This window comes from Pelobates fuscus, chromosome 3, assembly GCF_036172605.1.
Source record: "Pelobates fuscus isolate aPelFus1 chromosome 3, aPelFus1.pri, whole genome shotgun sequence".
NCBI lineage: Eukaryota > Metazoa > Chordata > Amphibia > Anura > Pelobatidae > Pelobates > Pelobates fuscus.
This window is the reverse complement of record NC_086319.1, coordinates 347176004-347191999: the sequence shown is the minus strand read 5'-3', so window position 1 is coordinate 347191999 and position 15996 is coordinate 347176004. Positions and strand designations below refer to the sequence as shown.

At 37.1% G+C, this 15996-nt stretch overlaps 1 protein-coding gene across 1 annotated transcript in view; it reads left to right on the top strand.

Moving 5' to 3' along the window:
• Positions 1 to 15996, top strand: part of TRPM1 (transient receptor potential cation channel subfamily M member 1) — a 144086-nt gene that overhangs the window by 106151 nt on the left and 21939 nt on the right. The window contains exons 23-24 of the mRNA XM_063449141.1: positions 1930 to 1950; positions 2451 to 2595. Of these exons, the coding sequence (XP_063305211.1) occupies positions 1930 to 1950; positions 2451 to 2595 (166 nt within the window). The remainder of the gene's footprint in view (positions 1 to 1929; positions 1951 to 2450; positions 2596 to 15996) is intronic.

The window sequence follows — 15996 nt, the reverse complement described above, 5'->3', positions numbered from 1 at the left end:
TCTTGGCAGCTGCACGCTTGACTTTTCTCAGTTCATGGGCAGTTATTTTGCGCCTTGGTTTCTCCACACGCTTCTTGCGACCCTGTTGACTATTTTGAATGAAACGCTTGATTGTTCGATGATCACGCTTCAGAAGCCTTGCAATTTTAAGAGTGCTGCATCCCTCTGCAAGATATCTCACTATTTTTGACTTTTCTGAGCCTGTCAAGTCCTTCTTTTGACCCATTTTGCCAAAGGAAAGGAAGTTGCCTAATAATTATGCACACCTGATATAGGGTGTTAATGTCATTAGACCACACCCCTTCTCATTACAGAGATGCACATCACCTAATATGCTTAATTGGTAGTAGGCTTTCAAGCCTATACAGCTTGGAGTAAGACAACATGCATAAAGAGGATGATGTGGTCAAAATACTCATTTGCCTAATAATTCTGCACTCCCTGTATATTGCAGTGCTAAGACTGCCTATAGTGGCTATCTACTAGAGGAAGTTCCTCAGGTTTAATGGAGTTTGATTCTGTGAAACGATGCTGGACATCCTCACGCTTTGAATGAGGACACCCAGTGTCTTCGAAAACCCCATAGGATAGCATTACGTCAATGCTTTCCTATGGGGAAGGAATAATGAGCACATGGCCCTTTCCGTTTGGTCCCCACCAGTGGTCAACATCTTGAGCTTCTATGGTTCTAGAATGAATTTGTTGTTTTGTTTTTTTTCTGTGTTAAAATAATTTAGCATTATATTTGTGGAATGTTGTATTGTTCTATTATTTTAGGCTGATATTAAACATGTATTTACCCGTGTGTTAATATTTTTATTTTACTAATAAGAATAAAAGTATGCAGATGAATAACGTTTTAAATATTTATAAACTAATTATCCAAAAATATGTCAATTCTATATTTAATTCCAAATTGTTATGATATGATTTAAAACACCACAAAAAATGTAATGTACTTAATTAGTGAAATATATTTAAAGGTTTGCTTTGCTTTGCTAGTTAGTATAAATGTATACCTTTACAAACTCTGCATTTCTGTTTAAATGAAGTTTGTAAAAATAACTTAGTAAATTTGATATTAGAAGATATTTTTGTTCTCAGTGATGCAGAGAGGAGTTGGGCTCTGTCTGATGTGTTGAGGTTTATAGCAGGGGACACAGGCAAGGCTCCGTCAATTGGATGATATGTATGCGTTTTCAGTTTAAACAAATTACCCACTACAGCAAATTACGCATTCTCATATACAGCACAATTCACTAAAGTGAGAATTGCTGGGAATTCAAAGTGAATTAAAAAATGTATAACAAAATAGCTAAGTAAGAAATATTTTCTAATATGTAATATATTAATAGTTCATTTTGTTTTTAGTTTGACCTAATTTCACTTTGAATTCCCGGCAATTCTTACCGTAGTGAATAACTCTGATAAGTACTATCTAATATAAAAAAATCTAAACAAAAAATAATATTCCACTTAACATTCAATCTGCAGTAGAAACATTTGATTAGTATGATCATCTGCCAGTAGCATATATTTAAATGTACTTCTAATTCACATACATTGTCCTTCTTATGATGAATAAATGATGTGGAAAATAATCAAGTATGACTCGGTAATGTTTGCTGTATGAAATCAAACTATTGCTTGAAATGCTCTTTAACGTTCTTCATTCAATAAGTAAGAAAAAACCCATAATTGAGATTTTTGCGTGCTACGTAAGATGAGTCAGCTTCCACCTGTGTCTAGTTTATCTCTGGTGTTAGTTCAAGAAACCCAGAGGTGTATGTAATTAAGGTATCACTAACTTGCACTTAGCCAAACGTTATACATATATTACTGCCTTTTTCTAGATTTCAATTGACTTCACATGTTTTTCTTTGTTACTTTATTTTTATTTTTCTCTCTTTTCTTCTTTTCACCGGTCAGTTTATGCAATGGAGATTAATCGTAAGTTCCCTTTATTGTTTTGTATTGTATCAGGTATCCGCTTTATATATCTATATATAACATATTTATATGTGCAAGACAGACCAGATCTGTTAAAGGGATCTTATAGTGCCAGGAAAACAAAGCCATTTTCCTGGCACTATAGGTTTAATAGGTCCCCCCTCCCTAGTTAAAACCACTTTGGCCACTTACCTGAATCCAGTGCCGATGTCCCTCGGCGCTGGGTCCGGCTCCGCCCACACTGCTCCCCTGCCGACGTCAGCCGACGGGGGAGACCTAATGCGCATGCTTCTACTGTAAATTCCAGAGAGAAATAACAAACCCAAATAGTCCAGATTGTAATTTTCTCTTACATATACCAATGGAATGAAAAATAAAATATCAACATTTTTGTTATTTCATAATATAGCACATGATTACAACTCTACGACATGTATTATAATAGTAATAACATGATCATTCTAGTAATATAACTTTGTTTTGGTCCTATCTTCTTGTAGCTCCATGTGGTGACAATCTATATGATGAAGATGGGAAACGTCTGCCGCCTTGCATTCCTGGAGCTTGGCTGACGCCGGCAATCATGGCCTGTTATCTGTTGGTGGCAAATATACTCTTAGTGAATCTACTGATTGCGGTGTTTAAGTAAGTTCACCATAAACAACAAAATCTGTTGTATCAATGTTCTGGTCTAATCATAAATGAATCTCTCTATCCACATAATTTGCACCATCTGGCAATATTTAAATTAAATGTTTTTGTTATATTTTGTTAATGAAATATCCCCATGTTTTGTTTTACATGTATGTAGTGTTTATTTTTATACTGTAGCGCAATCATTTGTTGTGTTTGGCGTACATTCATTACATTGCTGTGTCATCTGGTGAATAATATGAATGTAATTGTTTTGTTTGTTTTTTGCAATGATAGAGTAGAACGATATGACTGTGTGTATTCCACAGTGCACATAGTACAGTCTTGTTCTTACTATGTAGTATCACTGCAGTTCTATAGTAGAGGTGTCAGACATTCAATTCTCTCGTAGTAATCCATAATCCGGAAAAGTCAAATTCTTTTAACATTGAATGCAAACAGTGCAGAGCACACAGGCAGCATTGAAACATAGGCAATTTATTGTCACATAAACATTTCAGTTAACTGTTATTAACCCTTTCACGACCGCGGACGGTTCAGGACCGTCAGCGGTAAAACGTGCGTTTGGACCGCTGACGGTCCTGAACCGTCATAGCGGAAAACGGGCTGCAGGAAGCGATCAAAGATCGCTCTTGCCCGTACAATGATGTAACTATCTGCCAGACATCCCAGGCAGATAGTAACAGCCAATTACGGTGTGTGAGCGATCCGCGATCGCTCACAATTGGCTGCTGTCAAAGTGGGTGTTACAAACACTCACTTTGACAGTGATCTCTGCCCCTCTCTCCTCTGTAGCGTTTTGTGAGGCGAGAGAGACAGAGATCGTGATAGTTTGTTGCAGCAGAGTGTTCCAGAGAGTTGGAAAAAGTATCAGCAGTGAATTAAAAATCCATTTTAACCCCTTCCCTGCCAGATCTGTTTCAGCAGTGCATTTGTACTGTCTGTCTTTTTTTTTTTTTGCCCTTAAAGGGTTAAATTTGTTTTAAAAATATTTGTCTTAGTCTGTCTTAGTCTGTCTTAGTCTGTCTTAGTCTGTCGTAGTCTGTCTTAGTCTGTCTTAGTCTGTCTTAGTCTGTCTTAGTCTGTCGTAGTCTGTCTTAGTCTGTCGTAGTCAGTCAGTTTCCTTCCCCCAAATCTCCATTAGATTTTTGTGACAGGAGTTAGTTTAGGGATTGCTGTTTAGTCTGTTTTAGTAAAAAAAAAAAAAAAAAAAGTATAAAAAAAAAATTGTGTGTTTGTAATTTGTTTTAGTCGTGTGTAAAACATGCAGCGTATGTATAACTTGCAGGAGGCATATGCCTTCTTGGCGTCAGACTCTGACGCCACTGACACTGCGTCAGATTTTGACCCAGGTCAGTTTTCTGACATGTCTAGTCAAGACGACATGTCATCTGTGTGTGAGCCGGCTGAAGAAAGAAGCTGTGCTTCCTCTGCTATGCCAAATGTGGAGGAGGACTGGGTACCTCCACAGTTAGCCGAGCCCAACGTCCCCCCTTTTAGTGCCAACGCAGGCATTAATGTTAATGTGGATGGCTTCTCCCCAATGCAGTATGTAGAACTATTTTTAGGGGATACCATCTGGGAGGAGATTGCTTCCCAGACTAACTTGTATGCTACCCAATTTATTGACAACAATCCAGGTAGCTATACAGCCAGGAAGCATGACTGGCATCCCACAGATGTCCCAGAGCTTAAAAAATTCTGGGCTCTCACAATGCTCATGGGGATCATAAAAAAGCCATCGATTCGCTCATACTGGAGCACCAACCCAATAATGTCGAGTCCAGTATTCTCCCAAACCATGCCTAGAGCCAGATACGAGTTACTGCTGAGATTTTTACATTTCAGTGACAATACCCTCTGTCACCCTAGAGATCACCCCCAATACGATAGGCTTTATAAAATACGCCCACTGCTAGACCATTTTCAGGACAAATTTTCGGATGTTTATACCCCCCAACAAAATTTATCCATAGATGAATCTCTAATGAAATACAAAGGGAGATTAGGGTTCAGACAATACATCCCCTCAAAGCGCTCTAGGTATGGCATTAAACTGTACAAACTGTGTGAGAGCGAAAGCGGATACACATTTGCCTTTCGTGTATATGAGGGGAAAGATGGTCAACTGGACCCTCCTGACTGTCCTGACTCCCTGGGGACAAGTGGGAAACTTGTATGGGACCTACTAAACCCCTTGTTTAATAAAGGTTACCACCTTTATGTGGATAATTTTTATAGTAGTGTCCGTCTATTTAAAACACTTTATGCTTTACAGACACTGGCCTGCGGCACTGCCAGAAAAAATTCCAAAGATTTTCCACGATCTCTCATAGATGCAAAATTAAAAAAAGGCGAATGTAAAGCACTTCGGAAAGCTGAGGTGCTTGCACTAAAATTTAGGGACAGGAAGGATGTCCAAATGCTCACCACCATCCATGACGAACGCATGTCCGACGTCTCTGTCCGGGGCAGAGTAGAGTCCAAACCGGTTTGCATCAGGGCGTATAATAAGTACATGGGTGGTGTTGATTTGGCTGATCAGCTTATGCAGCCGTATCTTATTTTACGAAAAACCAAAGCATGGTATAAAAAGGTGGCTATATATCTGATGCAAATAGCAACCCACAACTCATTTTTACTTTTTAAAAAAAATAATCCAGGGAAAATCACCTTTCTCCAATTTCAATTGAAAATAATTTCTTTAACAATTTATGGAGATGGACAAGTTCCAACAACGGTGCAAGCTGAGTCCAGACATTTTATATTTAAGTTACCGCCAACTGCTAGAAAAAAAAACCCCCAGAAACGTTGCCGGGTCTGTTTTAAAAACGGGAAAAGGACAGACACCCCTTTTCACTGTCCTGATTGTCCTTCGAAACCAGGACTCTGTGTAGGAACATGTTTCAAGCAGTACCACACAGAACAGTTGTAAGAAGTGTTCCTGAATTTTTATTTTATTTTCTGTTTCTTTGGAAAGCAGCCATTTTTTTGTTAGTCAGTTTCCTTCCCCCAAATCTCCATTTAGATTCTATTTGCAGGAGTCAGTTTAAAGATTGCTGCTAAATGTACATTTGCTACCTGCACATTTTGCCTAACAAGTTTTCTGGCAGTAACACATAACCAGCTGTCCAAAACCAGATGACGTGTGCATAAAAACCAGAATAAAGAAAATACCACTACACTTTCTTTGGGGGGCAAAATGGTTGGGGGAAAGAAGTCAAAACACCCCATCCTCTATAACATTTGATGTCTACTTTATAAAAATATATACTATACATATTGGCATGATGGTAACATTAACTGGGGGGTACAAAAATATGTCAAACTGAAGATAGACCATGCATACCTATATATCAAGTTGAAAAACTGACATGTACAAGTTCTGATTGTTGCCTTTTGGCCCCCAAACAACCCGGCAACCATATACATGGGGGGTATCACTGTACTCAAGAGATGTTGCTGAACATATTGGGCAGTGTTTGGCAGTGACACGTAACAGGATCTGTTAATTCATGCCTAAAGTACAATGTGTGTGACAAAGAAACAAAAAAAGATTACTATCCAAAAGTTTGACAAAGGCTGGTGGTAGAATTCAGTGCATGAAAAGTGTTAAAATACCACAATTTAAAATGCCCTGGGTTGTCTACTTTTCAAAAATATATGGTTTGATGGGGGTAAAATACATTGGCTCAAATGGGACATGGGCGCAGGTTGATTACATGTCAAAATTCCAAGTTGGGAAACTGATAAGCGCACCTGCCAAACGTGGCCTTTTAGCCCCCAAAGAACCCGACAAGCCTATGCATGGGTGGTATCACTGTATTCAGGAGATCTTGCTGAACACATATTGGGGTGTTGTTTGGCAGTGACACATAACAGGATCTGATAATTCAGGACTAAAGTACAAGGTGTGTGAAAAAAACAGAAAAAAAATTACTAACTCAATGTTTGACAAAGCCTGGTGGTAGAATTAGTGCATGGAAAGTGTAAAAATTCCACCATGTGAAATACCCTAGGGTGTCTACTTTTCAAAAATATATGGTTTGATGGGGGTAAAATACATTGGCCGGCTTCAAAAATGTCCCAAATAGGACATGCATGCAGGTTGACTACATGTCAAAATTCCGAGCTGGGAAACTGATATGCGCACCTGCAAAATGTGGCCTTTTAGCCCCCAAACAACCCAAAACACCTATACATGGGGGGTATCCCTGTACTCGGGAGATGTTACTGAACACATATTGGGGTGTTGTTTGGCAGTGACACGTAACAGGATCTGTTAATTCATGCCTAAAGTACAATGTGTGTGAAAAAAACTGAAAGAAAATTACTAACTCAATGTTTGACAAAGCCTGGTGGTAGAATTAGTGCATGGAAAGTGTAAAAATTCCACCATGTGAAATACCCTAGGGTGTCTACTTTTCAAAAATATATGGTTTGATGGGGGTAAAATACATTGGCCGGCTTCAAAAATGTCCCAAATAGGACATGCATGCAGGTTGACTACATGTCAAAATTCCGAGCTGGGAAACTGATATGCGCACCTGCAAAATGTGGCCTTTTAGCCCCCAAACAACCCAAAACACCTATACATGGGGGGTATCCCTGTACTCGGGAGATGTTGCTGAACACATATTGGGGTGTTGTTTGGTAGTGACACCTAACAAAATCTGTGAATTTATACCTGAATTGCAATTTATGTGAAAAAAATAAAAAAAATAAACTACCTATGCAAAGTTTGACAAAGGTTTATGGTAAAATGGCTGCATAGAAAGTATCAAAATATTCTTAGATGAATACCCTGGGTTATCTAGTTTAAGAAAAATATATACATGTGGGGTGTTTTTTGGAGATTTATGACATAACAGTGTTACAATGTCACTATTGATACATTTGAAAAATGTAAATTTTGAAACCGCAATTTCCTACTTGTACTTATAGCCCTATAACTTGCAAATAAAAGCAAAAAAACACGTAAACATTGGGTGTTTTTAAACTAAGGACAAAAATGTTTAATCTATTTAGCAGTTTGTTTCATTCGATTTTGTAGATCAGTAAAATATTTTTTAAGTAGAAGTCAAAAAACACGTTTTTTTGGGTTTTTTTCACCATATTTTACTATTTTTTTTAAAGTAAATGATATGAAATGATACAAATAATGGTATGTAAAGAAAGCCCTTCTTGTCCTGAAAAAAACAATATATAACTTGTATGGGAACAGTAAATGAGAGAGCGGAAAATTACAGCTAAACACAAACACCACAAAAGTGTTAAAATAGCTCTGGTCCTTAACGTACAAACATCGCAAAAACAGTCCGGTCCTGAAGGGGTTAAACTTTGCAACAAACATATCATCTAGGTCTATGGGTCTTAGATGTAGAGGGAACACGTGGTAATGAATTTATTCCTGCTGCCATGTTTTTTTTTTTTTATCTAAGAGCACGTAATCCTGTAGGACTGACACTCAGAACTGATGAGGGGAATAGGGGAACTGCTGTGTTAATTCATTACTTATTATTTTTATTTGGTTTGGGAACCTACGTCAATATGTAGAAGTTGAAGCTTTGATAGACAGAGCTGGACAGAGAAAATGTGTTTAATTTTATAGTTGTATTTATTCATTTTTTTGTTTGTTCGGTTATTTTTTATGCATTTTATTTATTTATCTGCAATTTGAGTGCAATTATAGGCTGTTTGTAAAACCAGCAAATTTCTAGTCCAGGTGATCTTAATTTAGGCTTCAGTTGCAGAGTTTTGCGAATATCTAACATATGGTTTTTACATTTTTATTTAACAAACAAAATATTTGCTTGGCTATATTATCAAACATGCAGAAACACTGTTACAAATTCTGCAAAGTCCCAGAAAGTGACAGTGCCGCTTTAATAATGTTAAATCTTATATATTTTATATTTTTAAAACTGCCCTTTCATAGAAACATTGGCAAATAAAATGCATATAAATGCCCAGGTAATTGTACTTACTACCAGGTGCCATACTTATATACAGAGGAATACGGTGTCACCATAAAAGGTTCCAATAGAATGTTTAAGCACATTAAGAAATCATATCACTTACATGTCTGCTCTTTACAAGATCCTATATATTAGCCATTTGAAATATATGTGTATACGGCATAAGAAAACATATGACATTTTGGTCCTGTCTGTGACCTAAGGACAAGATTCACTACCAAGGTTATTCACTAACGTGTTAATTGATGGGAATTCAAAATTAATTTCAAATTTAAAGGGACACTCCAGGCACCAATACAACATTAATGCATTTGATAGATTTTGGACTCATTAATGTCCTGTATTTTTTTGCATGCTTAAATCTTTATAGTTTTTGCATAACAAAAATAATATTTTGTAGAATGCTGCACCATCAACCTGCCTCTTTAGCCACTCCCCCTCACTCCAGATACAGATTTCCTTATCAAACGTATGTACACAGCTCAGCCATGGACAGTACTGAATGATCTGAACTACAAAGCAACCAACATTAGGAGGCAAAGGCACACGGGGAGGCATATAGTAAGGATATCGCTACCTGTTTATAAATTCTCTGACTGACTGCAGCCAGGTTGTGAAATAAAAGCAAAAAAAAATAGAAAGGTGGGTGAATGGGCAATGGAAACTAAATGTAAACCAAGTGCAGGCTAGCCTCTGTAAATTGGACACTCCAAATCCAATAATAAACAAAAGGTATATACAAACTAACAGGGCGCCACAATCACTAAATAGGTATATGTGAGGGGAAGAACAATATAATAAATATAACTGGTATCTAGATAAAAATAGTAATTTATTGATACAGAAATTAATAAAATAACAGCACAATAATAAGTGCCCAAATATATAATAGACAGGAACCCATAGGTATAGCAGCTCACTAATACATAATGCTGAACTGGGCAATAAAGTGCAGATGTTAAAGTGCAAAGTATAGTGTTAAAGTGCAAATACTCAAATATAAGGTACTAGTACCAAAAGTGCACCATAACACATTAGCATACAAATAGCCCAAAGATAAAAAAAGTAGACAGTCAGCACATATAAACAATAAAGCCGCTGATACCACAATGCAGGGTCCCAAAAAGTAGTCAATGCTCAACGCGTTTCGTCGTCAGACTTCCTCAGGAGCTTCTTCCATCTTCTTCCATCTTCTTCCTTTTAAATCTGCCGGTCCGTCTGCCTGCTTCCGTGATTGGGCATGCGTCCATGCGTCACCACGCATAACGTCATACGTCATGACGCATACGTGGCTGATATGCGCATGCGCAACCACGGCGGAACGCAGATAAACTTTATTTCTCATATACACAGTAGCATTAAGAGCCATCTATATGAAGAACGCTCTATAAAGATGCAGACTGGATTCACAGGACCTGCCTACCCCCCACTAACCCCTAAACAGAGGAATACTAAATGTACAGAGGGGGAAATATAAATCAGACAGGTGGACAAAAGGAAGAAAAATATGGAAAAAATATATGGAAAAAATGTATATGGTACAAGGCAAATAAAAATATATATATTAAAGAAAAAAGAAAAAATGAGTTATAAAAAATAATAAGTCCATTTATATTTCCACAATATCCATCATAATAAAATAATATACATAGACCTTACAATGATAGATCATCTATATGATAGTACCAATATAGATGTACATAGATGAAAAACATATTAGGATGTGGACAAATGCAAAAAACATCATCCAAACATTTTATATATGAGTAGAGGTAAATATGAAACTGTAAATATAAGAAAAATACATATATATAAGGATGATGATACTAATGATAAAAGAGGAAGGCATATAAATTCAAATAAAGTGCAAAATTCACATATACATGTCTTATTACATTATGTGATAAAAAAATGCAACATGTATTAACATTAAATTAATCAATATATAAAAAATATATATATATAAAGCATATATTAAAATATATGTATAAAAAACATATATATAAAACACATAAAAAGAGGTCAAAGATAAAACGCCATATAATCAGTCAATAAAAGCTAATATATCCAGATCAGTATTCATTCCTTCGGGAACAGAGGATTTCATTTTATATATCTACTCTGTTTCTCTCATGGCTAACCTCTTTTCAGTATCACCACCTCTCCAGTGAGGTAAAACCATATCGATCCCAATGCAAATAAAATCCTTAAAATCAAAATCTTTACATGTATTGCAATGTCTAGGTACACTATGTTTCTCATTTTTATTCTTGATCCCATTAAAATGTTCAAGCAATCTAATGTGTAATTTTCTAATCGTCCGTCCAATGTATTGGACCCCACATTTACATTGTAACAGGTATACCACAAATTTGCTATGACAGTTAATGAAATGTTTTATTTTAAAGGTTTCTTTAGTCACCGTACTAGAAAATTCTGTGATCTTATTCTTCTGAAATTTGCATGTGCTACACCTACCACATTTGAAGAAACCATTAGGCCTTTCTATTAAAAAAAATTGTCTTCTCACTCTGAAATAAAAGCAGCTCAGTCAGTGCTGTTGGGGCTGAGACATATCGTTGATAAAGATGTCTGTCTGGCATGAGAGGCTAAGGTTAAGGTGCAAAAACTAGAAATATTTGAACATGCAAAAAATTCAATATATTAATGAGGCCAAAATCTATCAAACGGATTAAAGTTGTATCGCTGCCCGGAGTGTCCCTTTAGGGCCAAAATTGCTAAACTGAAAGCAGAATTGATTTGGAGAATGTTTCTAATTTGGCTATCTTTGCCTAATAGTTAAAATTTATTTTGAATCCCCGACAATTCTCACTTTAGTGATTAACCATGTACTTATTATAACTGTCACTATCTCAAGGAAAAACATTAAAAAGATTTTTGACGGGTCTGGGGCTCAAATGTTCGAATATATATATATATATTGTTTAATCTTGTTTTTTTCTAATTGTATTGAGGTGATTAAAAAAAAAAAATTATTATATTCAATGCAATCAATTAAGATGTACAACACTCATCTAGTCTCAGAGCATCCAGAACATAGTATTTACTAGAATTTGCTAGGTGCTCTTCAGAAAGCAGACCATCACTGTTTAAGAAAAAACAGATGGCAATGTAAGCTTATTACAGAAGCAGTTCATGGCCAAGCTCCGCTTAATACTTCTAATGAAGCAATTTTAAATGGCAGAAAAAGCCCTGTAGAATTCTGCCATCTGCTGCTTGTTTCTATCTCTACTACTTTAAAGGACTTACTTACTCACTGCTTTGTGTGTCCATCCAACCGCAAAATTACAATAAAATAAAATATGGAAAATGGGCAGTTACTAGTTTTAAAGGGATACTATAGTGTTAGGAATACAGATCTGTATTCCTCTGGTCCCCCCCTCTCTCACACCCCCACTCTGGCTCTAGTCACTTACCAGATTCCAGTTCAGATATCCCTCGGCACTGGGTCAGCGTTCTGCCTCCCCCGACGCCAACAGACAGGGGTGTTAATGTGCATGCATGGCTAGTGCTACAAGCACATTAGGCACTACCCATATGGTACCTGTTGTATCGGTCTGTTCTTATTGTGTTTGTCTTTTTCCCAAATGTACAGAGCTGCTGAATATGTTGTCGCTTTATAAATGCCAGTAATAAATAAATAAAGCTTTACTATGAAGATTTTACTATGTCCTCATGCAGAGCTTAATATTACTGGGTTGATAAATTTAAAGAAACACTCCAAGCACCATAACATGCCTATTTATGCACGTGTTGTTTGTTACGTGATACATTCATATGGCACTTCCGAGTTATGGAATCCGGACAACCTGCAGTTCAGCCAAAATTGTTACAAATTGCAATCTGTTTGAAATTGAATGCACAAATCTATAGCAAATACTGCTCATTATCAGGATAAATACTGGAGAGAGTAGCAAGCTTTTACAGGGGGGGATGGGGGACAATGGGGCAGGAGGGGGAGCTACAGCATACTGTAGTGGTTATGGTGCTTTGAGAATTCCTTTAAAATGTATCCACTATTAAAGTGTGAGTGTGAGAAAAAGTATCAAGAAGGGGTTGTGTGCAAATACTGTTATTTATTAAAGTAAGAATTCAAAGTAAATTTATTTATTTTTTTAATATAATTCAATGTTTATTAAATATCAGTTGCATAAGTAGGTACAGAGAGAAATACAAAAATACAAAGAGAAATGAGAGTCTTGACACATAATACACGCAAAAAACAAACAGAAGTAAAATTCACCCTATTGTCAGATAACATCAGATTTGTGTCATTAACGTAGCAATTATTTGCAATGGAATATAATGTAATTCTTTTAAAATCACCAGATCTCCATCTCTGTTATCATATCTGAAACCGTCAGTGATAGAACGATATAGTAGATATAGTAGGAAAGGCGAGCAGAAGATAAAATAAGTGGTGGGCAAAAGAGGAATAGAGGAGACAGTGAGGATTTTGGTTACGATAGGAGGTGAGATGGGTGGAGGGTGCGGAATGCAGAGGATATTCCACAGAAGGTTATCTACTTAAATGCCTACCTTGAGGCAGACTATTCAGAGTGTCAGCCAACTAAAATACCATTAAGGTCTGATTCTAAAGTGATTGATCAGTGTAACCACCTGGATGTATATCTCTGGTGGTGTCCAGAAGCCATCAGCAATAATTTCTCGTAATCCATTTCCTGGTGGGACTCGAGCCCTCACTTCAGTGTACCACTATAGATCTACAAATTTTTTTGAACACTAATCTTTTGTGTGGAATCGTATCAAACTCCAAGTAAATCAACTTCAACAGCCTGATCTATACTTCTACTTACTTCTTTGAAGAATGCATTTAAGTTAGTTTGGCATGACCTATGTTTCATAAAACCATGCTGATTTTTGCTATTAAGCACGTTCTTCTCAGTGAATTCCTGAATATTATGCCTTAATAACTTTTCAAATACTTTCCCAGCCACAGAAGTTAGGCTCACTGGTCTATAATTTCCAGGCAAGGCAAAATTATTGAATAAGATCACAATTCCAGTATATATGGAAATGAATGCCCATTTCTCTGCCATATCTCCAGAATTCTGGAGACGCTTCAGATGAGTATGTGGAGATCTTTTCAGGGGTTTGGTGCCAGTGAGTGAGAATCTTAAGGTTCGTTTCTTGGTACTTAGTGCATATGGAGGATTTATGTGTGAGAGTGATTATCTTTGCCCATTGTTTTTTTGTCTAAGTGTGTGCCTAGGTCTCATTCCCAGTATCTTGTATAATACGAGAGAGAGGAGCTGTCTGCGATCTTCAGTAACCCAGAAATTACAGTGGGAACCCAGAAATTACAGTGGGAATAGCATAACTTCTTGAATGAGTAACTCTTTAGCGAGTGTGATAGTGCCGTTTGCATGAATGTCTTTAATCCTCAATTAGGGTTCAATACGTCTGACAGTTTAAGGAGGACAAAAATCCTGGCGTTAATGCTGGTGTAAAGGTATAATGCTGGTGTAAAGGTAGGGTTGTTTGATATCGCTGTCAGGGGGAAGGGATGGAGGATAAGGAAAATCTTATTATACAACGGGACCATGTCTTCAGGGTTGGAGAAGTGATAGAGTGGTTTCCTGCAGACTTCAAGGCATGTTATCTTAGATTCGATTTGAATCCATATTTTCTGGAGAGGCAAAACCATTAGATGATACATTCTAAGTGTTTTGTGGTTGTCCATTAATCCCAATCCCCTCCTACTTTTAGGTTGTATCAGAATACAACATTTTAAGCTTAACTTTACAAATGTTCCAAACAGATGAGATGAAGCACTTTAAATAGGAGACAAAAATTAGTTGGGATTGCTATGGGCATGATCTACAGAAGATATAGGAAACATAGGAGAATATTCATCTTAAAGACTTGTATCCTACCTACCCGTGTTATGTGTGGGAAGGTCTATTTTTTTAAGTCTTTCAAAATCTGTTGTAGGATTGGCGTGAAATTAAGGTTGAGGGTTTTGTCCAGGTAAGATAAGTAATTGAGTCTTTGGCCCATTTAAATGGAAACTTGATCTAAATTGACTGGAAAAGTAAGCTGGCAATAGAGTGGTTTTTATATCTCAGATTTAGTATAAATTGGAAAATAAATATTTAAATTCCTGTAATAATGTTGGTAAGGAGCATGTGTGATCAGTGAGTGTTGTCTGCATATGCCGCAACTTTATATTGTAAGTTGGATGATCTGATACCTGTGATCTTGTCATTAGCTTTTACTGCATTGAGAAAGGTTTCTAGATTTGTCTCATCCCGTACATATTTTAAAGGAGTCAGAGAGGCCTTAATTAACTGTGACCATGGGGGAGTTTTATATGGCTGAGATCCAAGATATTATAGGCCGATCCAGTCGATCTAAGAACTGCACCAAGATATGAACAAAGCAAAGCTGAACGTTTTCTCATTTTTGCTAGATTAATTAAATTAATAACTCTCATTTAGTAGTAAGGGTTTGGATTGACCAGTATCGGTATGTGGGGCTGTAGGCACAGAGCAAGGACCTTAGCAAAAAGCTTTAGGTCTGTGTTCGACAGGGAAAGCAGCCGGTAACTGGGGCAGAGAGATGGATCTTTTCCTTCCTTCATGATCACCGTGATGTGATAAGGTGTCAGTGTCTACATGGTTACCTTCAATCAGTGAGTTCAGTAATCAAAGGAAACAAGGGGCCAGTGCATCAAAATATTTGTTATAATATTTAATTATGATGCCATCATGGCCCAGGCTCTTGCCTGTTTTAGCCAGTTTAAGCACTATGAAACTTTCATTCATCATAATGGGGGTTTCCAGGGAAATGACGACATCTGGTGTCAAAACTGCTTTTGAGTTTTGTTGTAGGTAATCGTGCAAGGATGGCTCAGTATCAGATCTTTCAAGTGGTGAGGGTATGTCACGGATGTTATATAAAGTTGTGTAATATTGGCAGAATGCTTGTGCTAGTTCCGTTAGAGTGTTATGGGTGCGAGTGTTGTGTTGAATTTTAGGGACATATGTTTTCATCCATCTAATTTTAAGGGCTGTAACCAGAATTGAGAAGTGTGCTGAGGGATGCACGTAGCGTGGTAAGCTTCTGGTAAGAGTCACCTGAAAGTTGTTGTTTGTGAATAGTCTCTATTTCTGCAATTTGGGAGAGACGGGACTTAATTTGGGCAGCCCTTTGCTTCTTGTGGGTGGTGGTGTGCTTGATTAGAAGGCCTCTAACTGTACATTTGTAGGTATCCCAGAGTAGTGCCGGGTTGGTGCATGGAGTTTCTTTTGTACTGAAAAATTGTGTGTGCACATTTTCAGCTACCCGGGTGTCATCCCATAGCGATTCATTTAGCATCCATGTACAGGTCTATGCATTGAGGAAAGGAAGGTGAGAGATTTTGGAGCAT